The 19,188-nt window shown below is 41.0% G+C and overlaps 1 protein-coding gene across 3 annotated transcripts in view; it reads left to right on the top strand.

Annotated features, from left to right (window-relative positions):
- Positions 1-12,752, top strand: part of TTC26 (tetratricopeptide repeat domain 26) — a 41,683-nt gene extending 28,931 nt beyond the window's left edge. For all 3 annotated transcript variants that reach the window (XM_045855754.1, XM_045855755.1, XM_045855756.1), the window contains 7 exons: positions 659-722; positions 2,373-2,461; positions 2,668-2,751; positions 3,650-3,719; positions 5,014-5,120; positions 10,320-10,453; positions 11,822-12,752. In XM_045855754.1, coding sequence (XP_045711710.1) covers positions 659-722; positions 2,373-2,461; positions 2,668-2,751; positions 3,650-3,719; positions 5,014-5,120; positions 10,320-10,453; positions 11,822-11,933 — 660 coding nt within the window. In that variant the 3' untranslated portion in view covers positions 11,934-12,752. The remainder of the gene's footprint in view (positions 1-658; positions 723-2,372; positions 2,462-2,667; positions 2,752-3,649; positions 3,720-5,013; positions 5,121-10,319; positions 10,454-11,821) is intronic.
- Positions 12,753-19,188: the final 6,436 nt, after the last annotated feature.

Genomic DNA, 19,188 nt, shown 5'->3' with positions numbered 1-19,188 from the left:
CTGAGCTATAATTTTGGCACCTGTAAAATGGAAACAATTGTTTCCATGGGAGAGCTTTTATAAACATGAAAACTTTGTCTAAAATTAAGCTCTTATTCATCTGTTATTCATACAGTAGTCTAAAAATAATAATAATTCTTTTATTCTTTAGCATTCTAATATTTGAATACTAAATAAGAATAGGAAGTTCTTTGTGAAACAAAGTGGGATATAAATAAATCTTATCTCCAGTTCATTTCACAGTGCCTCCTTTAACAGATAGGCAGTAAGTAGTTACTGAATAAATGAATGAGTTCATTTAATAAATACTCCTTGTTATAACCACAGTCCTACTACAAGTTCTGATAGATGGTGAAAAAGCAATAAATATGTGTTGAATAAATGAGTAAATGAATGAGTTCACTTAATGAAGTCACTTTTAGGATAGAACTTGGGGATGGATTTTTTTTCTTTTCTATCTGACCCAGAGGTGTTTTTCATTCATTTTCAGGTTATCATTTTCTAGTTGCTTATGCTAATAAGAATTAGTTTTGTTTGGGGGAGAATTTAAAACAAGGGTATGTGTTAAATCCTGACAAATACGTTAAAACTATAAAATATAATACAACCAACTTTTTTTTAGTTTATTCCTCTACATTGGCTCTGCTTTGCTTTTCAGAGGGATCATATGAAAATCGCCCAGCAGTTCTTTCAGTTGGTGGGAGGATCAGCGAGTGAATGTGGTACGTCTGAAGCCCATCTTACCAGCCTGAGTCATCACTGGAGCCTGTCATATGCTGATTGGCAAAGTTGGATTCTCTGTCCAGGGATACATCTGTTAGGTTTCCCATTGCAGAGTGGGAAGTCAGACACAGCAGAGAAGATTGGAACTAGCCCTTCTCAACCTCTCAGCTGCATGGGATAAGAGGATATAGAAATAGAGGAGACTAAGTGTATTCTTCAGTTCATGAACGTTTTAAATTTTGATTCTATTTTTTATTTGAGACATTAACTTTTATTGATTTTTCAAGAGCTCTTTATGTATTAAACTTTTGTCATGCTGCAGGTATTTTTCCTAGTGGGTCATTTGATGTTTAACTTTTCCTGTCATATTTTTCCTTATATAAAAATATTTAAACCTTACCCAATTAAGTTTATCTTTTCCATGATGATTTCTTACATGGGTTTCAAGCTTTGACAGTGCTTTCTTACCCCTGCAGTTATGTAATATTTGCCTACATTTCCCACAAGTAGTTTTGTGGCTCTGTTTCCATTATGAAAATACTGATTCCACATTCAGTGTAAGGTTTGAGAAAGAGCTATAAACAGGGCTGATAGCCCTGACTGGTGTGGCTCAGGGGGCTGGGGGTCGTCCCACAAATGAAAGGTCACTGGTTTGATTCCCGGTTGCAGGCTAGGTCCCTGGTTGGGGAGTGAAAGAGGTAACCAATTAATGTTTCTCACTCACATCGATGTTTCTTTCCCTCTCTTCCTCCCTCCCTTCCCCTCTCTCTGAAAAATAAATAAATAAAGTCTTTAAAAAATAAAGTAAAATAAGTGAAAAGGGCTGACAGCTGGCCATGAACCCATATGGCTGTCTGTACCAGTCATCTGTGGCCAGCATGCATTCTGATGACATGTTCGTGCTAAATCGCTTGTTAAGTATTTTTTCACCCCTGGATATTTTTTTCAGATATTTTACCAAAACCATTCATTGAATAACATTTCCTTTCCCCATTTCATTCATTCATACAACAAAAATGTATTGAGGTGCTGGGGATAGAAGCTGTAAACAAAACTAAGAAGTCACCTTCCCTTGTGGAGCATACAGTCTAGTGGGACAGACTATAAACCTAAAAAAATAAATAGGTTTTAGAGTATACATGACTGTGATGAGTTGCTATAGGGAAAAAATTTGAGCAGAAAGGGAATAACGAGGATTGAAAGTAACAGTGGGGGTGTGAGGTTTATACTAACCATCTGCCACCTCAGGTAGGAACATGACATCAGGCAAAAAGTGGGTCAGGATCAGATGGCAAACTATTTCTCCATGTGAGACTGAAAGTGCTAGCTTGTCTTAGGTAATGATGGAGACTGAGCCACGGGAGTTGCATGTGCTAGAAAAGCCCCAGAATAGATCTGGAAAATACCGAAGCCCCGCAGGGCACGTGTCTGTTCTGGACTCACACCGAGAGAGATTTTTGGTCACCCTCAAGTACTGTGATCTCTGTTACACTGAGGTTTTGTGTGCTGAACAGAATCTATAATTTCAGAGTCTGGAAAGCTGTCTTGAAATACATTCCTGTCTCCAAATTATAAAATAACTGAAATTTCAGCTAAAGTTACCTTTTAGTTTCATGAATGCACATGGTATCTTTCCCACTCCATTTCAGATACGATCCCAGGGAGGCAGTGCATGGCTTCCTGTTTCTTCCTGCTCAAGCAATTCGATGATGTCTTGATTTACCTCAACTCATTTAAGGTCAGTATAGAATCTCCTAGATGACTTTGTATACAAAACACTTTTTATAATGTGTCAGAGATAAGACACTCTTAGAGATGGCCACTTTACTATGGTGGCATTAATGGCATCAGAGAATTCCTTAAGCTTATTTTTGTGTTTACCTGGTATAACTGATGTTTAGTATGTTAAGGCTCAATGTGACCTGTTCTTGGGATGTTTTCCAGAGTTACTTCTATAATGACGACACCTTTAACTTTAATTATGCGCAAGCCAAAGCCGCAACAGGCAACACCAGTGAGGGCGAAGAGGTGGGTACTGCTTGGAAGGCAGTTGAATGATGCTGTCTAAAAACAGTGTTATCTTTTTCTCACTAGAATAAAATGTTCAAGGGTAAGAGAGGTTTCTTTGTTGAAAGTTTCTTTGTTCTTAGGTTACATTTAAAAGTACAATGTGAATAGACATATGGATTTTATAACCATGTTAATGTTTTCCTTTTTCTTGATAAATTTATAAAATTATAACATGGAGAAAAGTATACAAGTTGAAGTATATAGCTTGATGGAATTTTTAAGGTGAATAGACCCAAATAATCAGAATCAAAATCATGAAACAAAATTATCATAATCCCAGAAGCCCCCTCAACCCCTTTTTGAGTCCATCTCTTTCCTCCAAGGCTAACCATGGTCTTGACTTCTAACTTCACAGAGTGATTTGTCTGAATTATTCAATTGAATTTTGTTATTCAACAGATTATTGAACTAATTTCCATTAGGGTTTCTTTTTTGACTGTGAACTCTTTTAAATGTGTTTCATGATTTTCAAACATGCACTATTCCTTTAAGCTTACTTTATTTTGATTTCTAACTTAATTGTATTGGGGTCAACAGTGTTGTCTATGTAACCCCAGTCCTTTAACATTGCCCAGTAACATGGTCCAGAGTTCTCGAAGATAGTATGTGTGGAGCAGATGTTAATCATCCGGTTTAAGTCTTCTGTATCCTTACCCACCTTTTGCAGCTTGTGAAATCTATAACTGAGACAAGCGTGCGGAGTCCCCACAGTTTTGTCCTGCGCTTCCTCAGCAGCCCGCGTAGAGTTGGGTCATCTGTAAGGCTGTGTTAATCGTTAATGTAGAATCAGCTGATATGGATGTTTTTACTGCAAACCCATCTTCATGTTTATTCCCTTTCTTTCCTCTTCTCGCAGGTTTTCCTTTTAATCCAAAATGAGAAGTTGAAAAATGATTACATTTACCTCAGTTGGTTAGCTCGGTGCTGTGAGTCTCTCTTGCTCTCTTTTTCTTTTACTATAAATATTTTTTTTATTTTTCAGTTGCAGTCAGTATACAATATAATGTTAGTTTAATATACTAATGCACACAGGTGTACAACCCAGTGATTAGAAATTGTATGACTTACTAAGTTATCACCGTGATAAATCCAGTACCCACCTGGCCACGCATAGTTATTACAATATTATTGACGGTATTCCCTAGGCCGTACTTGGCATCCCTGTGACTGTTTTGTGAATCTTCTTTTAAATGTTACAGAGGAATCCTTTTTTAATCTCTCCTGTATAATCTTCTGGATGGAAACTATACTGAGCGTTTTCTAATTTTGTTTTGTATTTTGCTCTATGGAATAAGTGAACGCTATTATTAATGTTAGTCAGTTAGGGTGGCCATGTACATACATGTTTGCCCTGTGATTAGTTCTACCACAGGGCACTGACCTAGCATGTACAGTCCCGGGAGATGCCAGGTCCTTCCCGTCACAGTGCCCAGAGTCTCATTTTACTCTGTGTGTGTGTGTGTGTGTGTGTGTGTCTGTGTGAAATGATATTGTCATGCTAATTTTACCTTTTCACTGTGATGCAGGCCTTAAAGGGGGAAAATGTAAAAAAACATAATTTTTAAAATATTATATTGCTTATAGTCTATCTTTTCCTCTGTTTTCACTAACTTTTATTGCTCCTTGAGTTTTAAAATGTTCCCTGAGTTTTAAAGTTGCAGAAACACTTTAGCAATCAGAAATCCTAAATGGGGCTGAAAGTATATGAGTAGAACTGAGTGAAGGATAGATGTCCTCTTTAAAGCAGATGACCCAAGTGGAAACCACTGGAAATCAGCCCAATCTAAAAAGACATAATTGTCTGAATCCTAATTTAAATAAAAATGGTCAGTATGGTAGGATTCAGACGAGGAACCAGGTTAATGCCAACTGCAAGCTTTCCATGTAGTAGCTCTTTACCAGTACTTTGTATATTTGAAACCTAGAACCAAGTCCATAGAACAGCAAGATGCAGAAGTATATTTCTTGCACATTTAAAAAGCATAAATATTTGCCCTGGCTGGTGTGGCTCAGTGGATTGAACGCTGGCCTGTGAACTGGAAGGTTATGGGTTCAATTCCTGGTCAGGGCACATGCCTGGGTTGCAGGCCAGATCCCCAGTTGGGGGTGTGTAGGAGGCAGACAGGTGTTTCTCTCTCTTTCTCCCTTCCTTCCCCTCTCTCTAAAAATAAATAACATCTTTTAAAAAAACACAGCATAAACCCTTGTTCCTTTTTGTAGACATAATGAATAAGAAACCAAGACTAGCCTGGGAACTTTATCTCAAGATGGAAACCTCTGCTGAATCCTTTAGCCTATTACAGCTCATCGCTAATGACTGCTACAAGGTGAGTCTCACTGAGGGTAAAGGGAAATTGAAGGTTAGTATCACATGGCTGCATGGGCCAAATATTAGGGGAAAGGGTCCTAGAGACTAAATGGCTACTGGTGAGAAGATTCGCATGGTGATGCCAGAAATGTCATCTCTATTATCAATGAACTGAGCTCAGACAGCGTTTGGGGGTTTTTATGTGTACACAAAATAATGGTTTAGAGATGAGGCTTTCAATTGCTAAAGGCTGTGAATCCTCAGATAAGCACCCAGGGCAGATTTCATCTGTAGTTGGAAATTTGGTTTTGAAGCTCAAGAAAGATGTCCTCTGACATCCAGCGACATACGCTTGGAGAAATCACCAACACTTCAGTAGTGATTGAAACCCTGAGAAATAGTGAGACTGCCCGGGGAAAAATGGTAGACAGCAGCAGATCGAACCTTGAGGAACACTAATATGAAAACAGCAGACAGGAAAGACAGAGGGACCAGAAAATGAAAATGAAAAAGCAGTCATCTAGTAAAGGTCTGACTCTGGGTGTGTGGAGGGAGTTGAAAAAGCATGAAGGAGCTTTTTAAAAAGTAAAAACTTTTTTAAAAACTAGCCTCAAATTCTAGAAATTCCTATTTTGGGAATATTTCTTCCTATCTGAAAGACAGGAAAATGTAAAGATAAAGAGAGTCTAGTGTTAATCAATAAAAATCTCATTGCAAAGTGAATCCTTACCAAAATAAAGTGAGTTACCATCAGTGGAAAAGTTTTTAAAACAGGAAACTTGAAATTCTTTAACATGACTTGGTGGACAGTATTGATATTCAGTGAGTTATGGAAGGCAGAGGGAAAGAAACCATCAAAAAACAGGAATTCAGTTCAATTTTAGACATAATAAATCTGAAGTGTTTGGGGGGCTCCCAGGCAGAGATACTACATGTGGGAGATTATCGGGATGAGCCTGGAGTTCGGGTGAGAGGTGGAGATGAGACATCTGGTTCTAGCAATCCACAGCAGTCGTGGAGGTGGTGACAGGAGCAGCAGCAGGGTATGGCAGAGAGATGCACCAGGGAGCCAGGCAAGGCACCATGTGCTCACGGGACAGAAACAGAAAGAAGAGTCAGCGAGAGAGACAGGGTGCAGATAAATAGAAAGAAAAGAAAAAACCAGGAGATAGGAAAAGTGCTTTGCATTACTTATTTTTTCCGATGCTGTTTTATCAAAAGCCAAGGAAGGAGAATGCCAAATCTGCATGCAGGTGGAGGTACATGAAGCCTGAGAAAACAGTAGGAGGCGGAGAAGAGAATCAGACTAGACAGGAGATGCAGTGAGTGTACTGTCGACCAGTCTTTAAAAAATTGATGCTGAGGATAAGGAGAAAAACGTGATGCTGACCGAAAAGGGGAAACAGGCTTAAGGATTTGGGGGGAGAGATTAATTTTTGCTGGTGGATAGAGTGTTATTTTTGTTTTAGAGTAAGGAGTGAGAGTATATCTTAGGTAGAAGAGCCATTGAATGGGGAGATTAAGAATTCAAGAAAGAGAGGGAGCATTTTTTTAACTTAAAAAAACTTTTAAATTTATTTTAGAGAGAGAAAGGGGAAGAGAGAGAAACACCAATTCATTGTTCCACTTATTTATGCTTTCATTGGTTGATTCTTGTATGTGCCCACAATCTTGGTACATAGGGATGATGCTCTACCCTATTGAGCTACCCAGTCAGGGCCAAGAGTGGGAGCATTTTTGATGGAATAAGAAAGATGAAAGGGGGATAGGGTTAAGATCAAAGGAAGGTAATGACTTTGAAAAACAATCTGGGCCCTGACTGGGGTGGCTCAGTGGGTTCGGTGTTATCCTGCCAATCGAAAGGTTGACACGGTTTGATTGCTGGTCAGGGCACATGCCTGGGTTGCAGGCCAGGTCTCCCTTTGGGTGCACGCAAGAAGCAGCTGATCAATGTTTCTCTCCTCTCCCTCCCTTCCCCTCTCTCTGAAAATAAATAATTAAAATCTGTACTTTTTTTTTAGATTTAATCTTTATTTTTTCCCCATTACCATTTAGTCCCCTACTACCCCCCTCCCCCCAGCAATCACCACACTGCTTAAAATCTAAAAAAAAAAAAAACAACATTTTGGCATTACCTAGGGCCTCAGTGGTCCCACACCTACCCACTAGTTCTGAGATTCATTGAAAGGACTCACACAACTCAACATGAAGTTATACTTACAGCTGAGACGTATTACAGTTCAGGGACAGCAAGAGAAGGACGCGCAGAGGCGAAGACTGGGAAGGTGGGGCACGGGCCTTCTTGTCCTCTCTCTGTGCAGACGCAACAGTCTCTCTCCAGCTGCAAACTGCAGAGACATGTACGAGACGTCCTTGTCCATGAAAACGAAAGGACAAACAGGAAAGAAAAGGCAGAACTGAGTCCTAACACATTGATAATTGCATTAAATGTAAATGGTCTAACTACAACAATTAAAAGACTGATTCCACAGAGTAGATTTTTAAAAAGATGACCCAGCTCTCTACAAGGAACTCACTGCAAATATTATAATATGGGTGGGTTGAAAATTAAAGCGTGGAAAAAAATATATCATACTATAGCCAGGCAGTGTTTTTTTAACCCCAGGAAATGAAAACTGTCATCCAGTAAATGCCTGTTTGCAAATGCCTGCTCTCCCGGGCCATTGTGCACCTGCCTGCCAGACCTGCCAGACTGTCCTCAGAGACCTCAATGGCATGAGCAGAACACCTTGCATCCGCTTTTGGTGTGATGTGGCATCATCGTGCTCGACATCCACACCAGACTGTGCGTGGAGGTCCCTCCTGCTTTTGCACGTTATGTGATAGGAACAAACTAGTGATACATGCTGTCCCTTGGAAAAACAAGGACATTATGCTGGATGAAAAAAGCCAATCTCAAAGGGCCCCACACTGCTGTTTTACTTATATAGTATTCTTCAAAATTATAGAAATACAGAACAAATTAGTGATAGCTAGGGGAGAAGATGGTAAGCAAGGAGGGGAATGCGTGTGACTACAGAGGGGTAGCACAAGGGAGATTTTTGTGGTGGTGGAACACTTGCGTATATGAATCTACGCATTTGTGAAAATGACAGAATTGTAGCAATGTGCATTTCCTGGGTCTGAGGTTGTGAGGTTGTACTGTTGTTACGTAAACTGTAAGGGGGAGGGGAATGGGGTGAAAGGTACATGAGACCTCCCTGTACTATCTTTGTAACTTCCTGTAAATCTATAATTAAAAGTTAAAAGGGTTTTTCTTTAAAAAAAAGGTTTTACAGCCCTGGCTGGTGTAGCTCAGTGGACAGAGCACGGGCTGGGAACCAAAGTGTCCCAGGTTCGATTCCCAGCCAGGGCACATTCCTGGGTTGCAGGCCATAACCCCCAGCAACTGCACATTGATGTTTCTCTCTCTCTATCTCCCTGCCTTCTCTCCCTAAAAGTAAATAAATAAAATCTTAAAAAAAAAAGGTTTTATTTATTTACTTCTTAGAGAGAGGGGAAGGGAGGGAGAAAGAGAGGGAAAGATCAACATGTGAGAGATATATTGGTTGGTTGACTCTTGAACACCCCCAACTGGTGAACCTGGCCTGCAACCCAGGCATGTGCTCTGACTAGGAATGAACTGGCGACCTTTTGGTACTCAATCCACTGAGCTACAGCAGCCAGGGCCAAAGCTAAAAGTTTTTAAACATTAAACCAACTAGAGCTATATCCAGCAATACAGATGAATCTTTTTTTAAAAGATTTTATTTATTTATTTTTAGAGAGGGAAGGGAGAGAGAGAGAGAGAGAGAGAGAGAGAGAGAAACATCAATGTGCAGTTGCTGGGGGCCATGGCCTGCAAACTGGGCATTGGGCATGTGCCCTGACTGGGAATCGAACCTGCGATGCCTGGTTCGCAGCCCGCGCTCAATCCACTGAGCTACGCCAGCCAGGGCTAGATGAATCTTTTAAATAAATATAAGACACAAAAGAATATTTACAGTATTATTTCATATAGATAAAATTCTGAGAGGCAAAACTCAAATTGTCTAAAGCTATATACATAGGTGATTATAAAGCAAGTCAAAGAACTGATGGCCATGGGAGTCGGAGTAGTCGTTATTTCTGGAGGGCAGTAGCGGGTTGTGGCCTGGAGGTGCCGCCGGGCTTCTGTTCTGCTGTGTTTCCTGTCCTGACCTGGGTGGGGGTTGCACGTGTATTCTCTTTAGAATCAGACATTAAACCTCGCAGTGACATTGCACGCACCATTCTCTATATGTGTTATTTCACAACCCCCCCCCTCCCCAAATGCTGCTGAGAACATAGGAAAAAGGATTAACCTCGAATAGGGGCATGAACACTGCTTCTTGTGCGATAGGCCAAAAAGAGGGAAGGGTGAATGAGGGTAGGATTTGAACTGAAGGGAGCAAAGTTGTGTTTTCCCTATGAAATAGAGAAAAAAGGTGTGCTGGAAATGCAATAGAGATCTTAAGGAAATTCTTAAATGCATGTGACAACAGTTTATAGGAATGGAGAAGTTACTAAACTGCAGCGAGGGGGGGGATTGCTCAGCAATCTGAAGCCTTCAGTGAAATCGGTAACACTGTACGTTGATGATTGCCAGTCAGGAAAACTCATCTGAGCAACATGTAGTGGTATTCAGCATGATCTAAAGGCCAAGGGAATTTGTAGTGTTATCTGTTAAAATGAATTAAATGTTTTAAAGATGTTATGCATGGTGCGCATACATGTAGGTTTATGAGAGTTTAGACAGGGTAGGGAAAGATCATTCTCTTGGACTGAATATGATCAAACTGCCATGAAATGAATGATAGTAATCCTCTACAGACTGTATTGAGAAGGAGAAAAACAGTTCAAATCACAGTCACCAGAGTTTACATTCAAGATTAGACTATAATTAGAAGAAGTGACATTTGCATGTATTGATTATAGAATAACTTGATGGTATGTAGAAAACATGTTACATTGTTGAAAACTGAATGAAGGTAAGCTGATTTAAATTGAACACAAGTACCAAACTGTGATATTCCTTTTTCTTGTTTTGATAAGTAATTTATCTAATTGGCTGACTGAAAATGCTGTCATCATCCGTGTACTCATTTTACGCAGTTCTGTTGCATGGCTTCCGTATGTTCGGTGTCACCTGTGTAATCTTGTGACCATGAGCACTACCACCGTTCTTTGTTTTATCCAGATGGGCCAGTTCTACTACTCAGCCAAAGCCTTTGATGTCCTCGAGAGGCTGGATCCTAACCCTGAGTACTGGGAAGGCAAGAGAGGTGCCTGTGTGGGCATTTTCCAGATGATCTTGGCTGGGAGAGAGCCCAAGTAAGTGCCCGGGAGAGGAAGGCTGCCTCTACTCATTGGCTGGTTTGGAAGGGAAAAGAAGGGTTTTCCTGGGTGACTGACATCCTCTTCTGAAAGCTCAAAATTATAAGATGTTTTAGAATGATGAATCAAACGTTAGGATGTTATATATTTCCATTTGACCTTTTTCCTCCAGAAATTTTTTATTTTATAGAATCAGGATCATTCTAAATCCTCTATACCAGGAGCGTAGAGTATACCACAGCTCTCAAATACAAGAGCTCCAAATGAATTGTCTTTTCATAAACAAAGCTTTTTTCTTTCAATCTCATTTACTTTTTCCTTTGCCTTTGGCTTTTCCTTTTGTCTTTTAGTTTAGGCCTCAAAGAATGGGGAATGGAGTAGATGTGGTTGATAATTTTCATTACTGAGACATTAGATTACATAAAATTAAGTGGGTTGTAGCTCCATGGCAACAAAAGCTGAAATGCTTAAAGCTAAATTCAGTTTGTTAAAAATAACTTCATGGAATGTATTTGTTACTAATGTATGGATGGGGGTGTGATTATTTTATAAGCAAATAATCTATCAAAAATTACTTCCTGCCTTATACCTACTTCTAGTCCTAAGTAAAATTTTAAAAGAATTTGGTTAAGTAAAAGAGGTTGCTTGATGGGAAAAATGTTGGAAATATGAGAGAACTCTTGTGGAAAAGGATAAATACACAGTTACCTGTAGGTTGAATAAAGTAATAGGGAAGTTTTAGTATGCCTTACTTAAAACATAAATTTTAATTGTAATTAAATTTAGGTTACTTAAAACATGAATACTGGGCATTTGCCAAATCTTGGTTCTTAACTTTCCTCTTTTCCATATTTATTAGTATATTATTTTTCTTGAAGAACTCTCCCATTTCTCTAGCTTTGTAAAGTTTCACAAATATGGCAGTGATGCCCAGTGTATTTCTCCTTCAACAAAGGAGATATGTGGGACTCAGACAAGTTACGTGACTTGTTAGTTCCGAGTTGGAATTTGAACCCAAGTCTGAACCCAGCTTGTTGACATAACCCTCTCTACTCTGTCAGGCAGAATAAGCGCAGAATTGGAAATATTTATGTCTGTTACGACAAAGTGATTAATAACATGTGTAGGTAGTATAAGTAAAGGAGGAGAACTTGGGTTGGCAAGAAGGCCATCACAGAATTTTCATTTTACCAGGCCACTGTGGAGAGAAAGCTGGGAAGTCTGCAACCGGTTTGTGCGTGCACCGGAAGAGAGCCTGTTACCAAAAGGCCCTGCTAGAACTGTATGGAGCACAGTTAGGGGTTTATTTTACCTGTTCATTTTCGTTCTGTTGAAGCACCTTGTCCTTTCAAATCTCTTCCTCAGAGAGACCCTTCGAGAAGTGCTCCACCTGCTGAGAAGCACGGGCAACACCCAGGTGGAGTACATCATCCGCATCATGAAGAAGTGGGCCAAGGAAAACAGGGTGCCTGTCTGAGCGTGCTTGGACGCCGGGGGCCAGCCACGGCTTCGACCTCAGACTGGACACAGCTTCCCCGGTTCGACGTGAGATGCAGGCCTCTATTTGGGTGATGTTTCCCTTCCTTGCTCTTCCAGCCACAAGCCCCGTGAGTGCTGACACCTTGCCTCTTGGTGGGACTGTGCCATCGTCTCTGCCATGGCCCCTGTGGGATCCGACCAGCCACGAGACTTGGGACTTCTCTGGTGCTTTTCTTCTAAAAAGACTCAGTACTATGGTGTCATTTATAGACTTTAAGGAGAACAGCATAACTTTTTTTTATATTAACATTCCATGGCATTTTCTCCATGCTGCAATAACAAATGCCATTAATGCTCAAGAGGTATCATCATTCCGGCATCTTATCGTTAGCCGTCTCTGCACATTCCCTTTCTACCGAGGGGTCGAGCAAAGAGTTTTGTAATGCACCTCTGAATCTTGGGAGAACAGGAGTTATAAATAGCTATATGATTCTAAGAATGGCAGTAAGAGCCTTTATCAAACTGTCGGGTCACTAATAGATAATAGGCTTAGGGGTTAATCCTTCAATAATTGAATTCTTGATGACAACATGTTACAGTGGAGTAACAGGAATACTGCATTTTTTTAAAAGGTGAGAACTATGAAAAAAATTTGTGTGGCACATTTAAGACTTTTTAGGAAACAAAGTATACAAATCTCATTTGTCATTTCTCCATTATATTTTAGATAACAAAACAGGTTAGGTGTTTTTCTCCATGTACCTTGCTGAATAAACATCAATTTTGAAAACAGGGCTACAAAGGCTCTGTGTAGGCATTACGGCCGTTTATTGACGTAATGATACAGAACATGGGTTTGTGGAGCCCTTTGAGGGGTTTCCTAATGGCTGCGCTCCAGCCTAAGTCATATTCCAGCCCCAGATTTCTGAGCTTTCACAACATAAACCTATTACAGGACTGAGCATTCTTGGGCTCATGAGCTATTTTCAGAAAATAAACCTGTGTGTTATTATGTACCAGATTACCATTGTTTCTACACCATATTTCTTCACTATGAGTTTAAGGCACCCCGTATTGCAGGTGTGGAATGTGCAGAGCCGTTCCTCTGGATGCAGGAGGTGCGTAGAACGGAGATGGGGACATGGCAGGGGTCAAAGGCAGCCGAGGGCAGAGGACCACAGACGTCAGATAGCCTTCTCCTTCTGGCTAGTTGCAAGAGGCTCTTTCAACTCTACTCAGGAAGATGTTCAGTTTTCTTGTCTTTTATGTTAGACGCAGGTCTAGTCAGTTCAAGGCACAAATCAAAATAAACTGACCGGAATGACTGAATTTTAGAAAACAATGTTACATCCTTTTTCACATGCCAAAGCTTTTCTGTTTCCTCAATATGTTCCTACTTTTTCAATAATTGGTTCTCAGCATCTAAAGTACTAGGTGGGTCAGAGCTGGGCAGAACCTGCTACAATTGCTAGAATCCTTCTTGTGATTCTTATTTACCTCACTTAAAATGTTAGGAAACACAATGAGGGGGAAAGACAGATGGAACTCCTCGGTGGCTGTTGGCAATGAAATTTGTTTTCTAGTTAATTGCTATTATTTTAAAATTTCCTGTACTTGAAAAACTTTTCCACTGATGGTGATTTAAGTGAGCTTTTGTTGAATTTAGCACTCCCTACATTTTCCTGTCTTTTGGAAAAAATCTGATATTCCAAAAATAGCATTTCCCAGAATTTTAGACTAATTTTTTAAAAAAGTTTTAATCTATAGAATTGAACCCCCCCACCCCCCAAAAAAAGAGCACCCTAAAGACTGTTTTAGAAAAGATACCGTCTAAGCTCTGCCATTCAGAATAGCCACTTCGGAGACGTCTTGGCAGGGTCTCAAGATTGCGGAGTAGTTTACACAGCTGCTTTTCCTCTTGCGATGGTCCCAGGACAGGAAGGTCCAGCTCTGGGAAGGTACGTAGTGTGTACAGTTCATGTCATCAACGTACTATTTACAGTCTGTAGCAAGTACCACTTGCAAATGAGATAAAACTCTTATGGTTCTTTTTGTACTTCAGAATAACTATTCTACTGTAATATATTCAAATTAAAGTTTATTATCTGGTTCTTATATTCTGTGGGTGTGGTGAGTGTGAGCCCTGGGAATGTCATGTGCCCCCTTCGCTTTCTTTCCTGACCCCAGAGTGAAGGGGAGAAAAGTCAACAAAGTTTGGGGCTCCACAAATTACTCTTTATAAGAGAGGGAAGTAGAAATTCCCTAAGAATCCCTGTCCATTAAGGCTCTCGGTTCCTGCTAAAGCATAGGAGGTTTGGCTCTTTGCTGAGTCACAGCCCCACCTCAGAAACTGTATGACCAGGGCACACTCCAGCACCTCACACGGAGAAATTCCCCAGACACCTGTTGACTGAACAGTGAAGCACATAATAAGTGGTAGCGCAGGGGACTTGTGAGACCTGACCTCGTGTATTCTGGTCCCCATCTAATTGCCGTTTGATCACGCTCTGGGCGTACACCAGTGCTAGGTGCTTGGGAAGCAAAGGTGACGCCCAGTCCTGACCCTGCAGGTGCTCAGTCTGTGGGCACACAGTGCAGGGTACAGACGATGTGTCATAGAAGTGTACGCTTGAAACCTGTATCATTCTATTAACCAATCCCACCCTGTTTCATTTTTTTAAAAAGCAGCTCAGTTTAACAGAAGTCTACACAAGTAAACAGTAAGAGGTGGTGGTTGTCGTCAGTAGGAACAAAGTCTCGAAAGGTAAGAGAAGGCAGTGGGGGTGATTGTGTCTGTGTAAATGGGGCCCCTCCTGCCTCATTTGGGAGAAGCAGTCAGAATGGATCCTGAAACTGGACAGCCAGCAAGATGCCCAGGCTTCTGCCGTGTGGACAACACATGTGCTGTCCATCCAAGTGCATAGAAACCAAAAGACTGCTTTCCTCTTCTATGGCTTGACACATTGCAAAAGGTGCAAGCAGGTGAGTGGCATATCATATTAGTTTCATCTACTTTCTGATGGCGAAAATGAATTAGTTACTAGTTCCTAAACTTAGGTCTCAATCTGACTTAGATGAATAGTCCTCTTTCTCTTCTTCATATTACAAAACACTTCTAAGGCTTATACATATTTTAGGATTATGTGCAAACCATATTCGGCCCGTTTAGGGATGCTCTCAGAGAGCAGAGCTAGAAACCTGGTGATGGGCCTGTATCCCACCCTAACTCTGGACCACTGGAATATGAGAAGAATATAAGACAGCACACTAAAACGCTGGATGAATTACATCAGCTGCTGTGTGCACTTTTTTGCAATAAAACCCCTTCTTTAAATAAAATCTAAATGCCTAACACAACTAGGCACTGCCCCGTTGGGCAGGGCAAAGGGGAGGGAAGGAAGCAGACGCCACCTAGGCTGCCCTTCACAGGGCAATAGTTTACAACCCTCAGATACAGGGACTAAGTACCTGCTGGGTGAACCTCAGGTGAGGACAACGGGCCCAGTTTGAGCACGCGTAGCACAAACTGTGGATGCATTTATCTAAGCTGATTGATCATATTTTTTGTGTATTCATTCCTGTACTCATGTATTTTTTGGGTGAGCTACTTACATCCCACTGTGTTCCAGAAGACATGTGAGATAATTTTCTAAAATACTAACAGTCAAAATGCTTTTAAGAGTAAGGGATGCTAAGAGTAAAGTTCACACATAAACGTTCATACCAGAATTACTGAAGTTGGACCAGAAATTCACCTTCCACCTTCTTACCAACCAGAGTGTGGAACACAACCAGACAGAAAATTCTTAGCCTATGTATGTGAATGAGGGCCCTAAGGGAAAGAAACACCTGGGTTCTCAGTGATCTCTAATTGTTCGTGGGCTTCCCAGTTGGATTTTATGCATGATAGCTAAGACGTAACTGTAAGCGTAACAAAAATTTCAGGGAGGTCTTACTGCCCTCTCAACAAGCACAGGTCTCTCCTGCTGTGCATGGTTAAATAATTAGACATGTCCATCTATTTCTAATTTCTCCCATAAGCATATAGTTAAACACTTCTTCACCAGTTTTGACTGAAGAGTAGTTATTTCTTAAAAGATTTCATTGATTTTTAGAGAGAGAGGAAGGGAAGGAAAAAGAGAGAGAGAAACATCAATGTGTGGTTGCCTCTCAAGAGCCCTGCTCCTGGGGACCTGGCCCACAACCCAGGCATGTGCCCTGACTGGGAATCCAACCAGCGACCCTTCAGTTCGCAGGCCAGCACTCAATCCACTGAGCCACACCAGCCAGGGCTGGAGAGTAGCTATTAATGTGGTGGAGCTGAGACAAGTCATTCAAGGTTTAAAAATTACAAGTGTATGTTAGGATAAAGATACAGGGAATTGTGGCCTAAAGAATAATTGCATCGCCCTGGCTGGCGTAGCTCAGTGGATTGAGCGCGGGCTGGGAACCAAAGTGTCCCAGGTTCGATTCCCAGCCAGGGTACATTCCTGGATTGCAGGCCAGAACCCCCAGCAACCACACATTCATGTCTCTCTCTCTCTCTCTCTCTCTCTCTCTCCCTCCCTTCCCTCTCTAAAAATAAATATTAAAAAAAAAAAAAGAAAAAAGAAAAAAAAAAGAATAATTGCAAAGTACTGTAGAAGCAATGAAATGATGGACTGGTATAGCTTATACATTTTTTTTTTTAAACCAAGCTCTGGCCAGTTTCATTACAGAACAGTTTTGCATGATTTACTTTTCACCCTGCTCTGTTCCAGCACGTTTCTAATGATATCAGCCAGGGTGGTGGACCCCAGTCTGGCCACTGTGACAGAGCACTCTACTCCAGATTCACTCACGGGGGGACAGTGGTGGCGAGGGCGGCCAGTTTCGCTTTGCCTCGTCTGACCATCGCCTCGCCTGAACTGAGGTTCAGGGTCTGTGTGTGCCCCAGCACCTACTTCTCACAGCGAGGTGGAGCCTGGAGTTGATCGACTCCAGGGACTTTTTCCTTTTTTGTAGCCACCATCTTCCTGATGTAAGTATGGGACGGTCCCCAACCAAGAGCAGCCACCAAGATGGCCAGGGTGAAAAAGAGGAGGCTAAAGGGGGAAGTGAATTGAAAAACTGAAACTGGATGTGTAGAATTTAGTGAGGTAGGGGACAAGCAGGTGTCAGATGATGAGAGAGCAGCATAAATGATGCCATAAATAGCATTTACATACATTCAACCTTAACTTTAATTGTTCTCATTCTTTGCTTTCATATAGAAGTTAATTTGTTTGTTGAAAACCAGTATGGCCTTATTTGTAAACTTGTAGTTTCAAAGTATGACCCGGAAATTTCACTCCTCAGTATATATGCAAGAGACCCCCTGTACATGTACACCAGGGGAGAGGTGCAAGAAGGATCCTCACAGCACTCCCCCCAGGAAAAACCTGAGTACGACCCCCAGACCCCCTGGCAGGAGAGTGGATAAATGAACTGCAGTGAAGTCAGAATGGAATATTACACAAAATGAATGATCTACACTTGCCACAGCTTGAATGAAACTCAGCCATGGATTACTTAAAACAATAACTTTTTATAAATTGGAAGACTGCTCAAACAAATATACAATCAGCAGTGAGGCAGGACAATGACGAACAAAGAGATCAGGATGGTGTTTACCGGGAGTCTGGTAGGAAGGGGCTGGGGTTGGGGAGACAACATGGATTCCACCGAAAGTTGATCCAACAACAGTGGGAGGACGCGGCAGGTGGGGGAGGGGGCACTGGAGAGCGTTCCTGTTGAGGGGCAGGGTGAGGAAAAGCTAAATCTTCATATTTCATTGCCCTATGATAAATGACCAAAAGCCTACATTTTAGTTCTGAGAACCAGAGGAGGCCGAGTAAACCAAAGCATCGCAGAGGCAAGCCGTATTTGCAGGGAGCCCTCTGCCCTGTGGCACAGGAGAGGTCGTGGGGGACAGCTCCGCAGCTGCTAACCACAGGAGGGGGGAAGAGGAATGCAAACTCGGAGTCAAAGGCAAACACCTGCCGGGTGGGCGGGCCCATGGCCCTGGGGTCCCCTGGCATGCACAGTCACCAACATAACTGGTCCAGGAAAACTCTTCTTCCTCCAAGATGAGCAACCAAAACCGACAACACAGATAAGGGTCTATAGAAAATTAATACAAGAGGAGAAGAGGAAGGAAGGAAGGAAAATGGCGGACAAAAATATCACTAGAAAATTGGTGGCGTGTATATGAAAGCTGTATCCCAATATAAAATAGTAAAACTCTGACAGGTAGAAAAGAGGTACTTTATTGCTTTTTTATCTTTAAGGTATTAAGGGTGATGAATCAAGTAGTAAGTATATGAGTATATTTTACAATACAAAGTTGAAGTGCAGAAAGAGAAAATACATAAACTGTTACTACCACTGGTCATAGTATAGACTTATAGACAATGTCCAAAGAGATTGAGGATTAAGCACATTATAAAATCATCTTATTAGAGTGAAAATATAAACCTTCCAAATTAACAGAAGTAACATACATAAAACAAAGCACACATCAGTTCATGGAGGATTGTTTTACAAGGTTGAAAGAAGAAAATGTGACATCAGATAATGTGGCATGTCCGTGCTCAGACACACATCTCACGTCAAAAATGTAAATGGGCTTAGCTCACCTATTAAGTAAAAAAGATAGGCAGATAGGGTCCTGCAGCAAAACCTAACTCTGTGCTGTTTACACATAAACGCTGCCAATAAAAGATGTGCAATAGTAAAATCAGGCAAATGCAAATAAAAAGAGAGCAGGTGTCACAATCAAACAGGGTTGACTCCGGGTCAAAATCATTAAGCAAGTCAAAGAAACACACTTTGAATGACAAAGGACCCATTTCTCAATGAAGGTATAACAGTCATGAATATAACAGCAAAGGAAATAGCATCAGTATTCAAAAAACAAAAAAGATAGTTATGAAGACAGTGGTAGATTAGAGTTCATGGCAGTCAAAATGAAAAAAAAACGTAAGTAAAGCAAATAGATAAATATCATGACAACTAAGGAATATACTGTCAATATAGCTTAGGCCTTGAAAACAGAGAACAAATGTCCTTTTCAAGGACCCACAGGACATTCATTCACTAAAGCTGATGGGACATTAAGCCACCAAGAAAATACTGTCAAACACAGCAAACTCACAATTATTAACAACCACACCTAAAGCAAAACCAAAAGAAACTAAGTAAACAACTAGAACAGGAACAGAACCACAGAAATG

The sequence above is a fragment of the Phyllostomus hastatus genome, unplaced genomic scaffold, assembly GCF_019186645.2.
Source record: "Phyllostomus hastatus isolate PE091 unplaced genomic scaffold, TTU_PhHast_1.1 phas_scaffold_114, whole genome shotgun sequence".
Lineage (NCBI taxonomy): Eukaryota > Metazoa > Chordata > Mammalia > Chiroptera > Phyllostomidae > Phyllostomus > Phyllostomus hastatus.
This window is presented reverse-complemented; position numbering and strand designations above follow the sequence as displayed.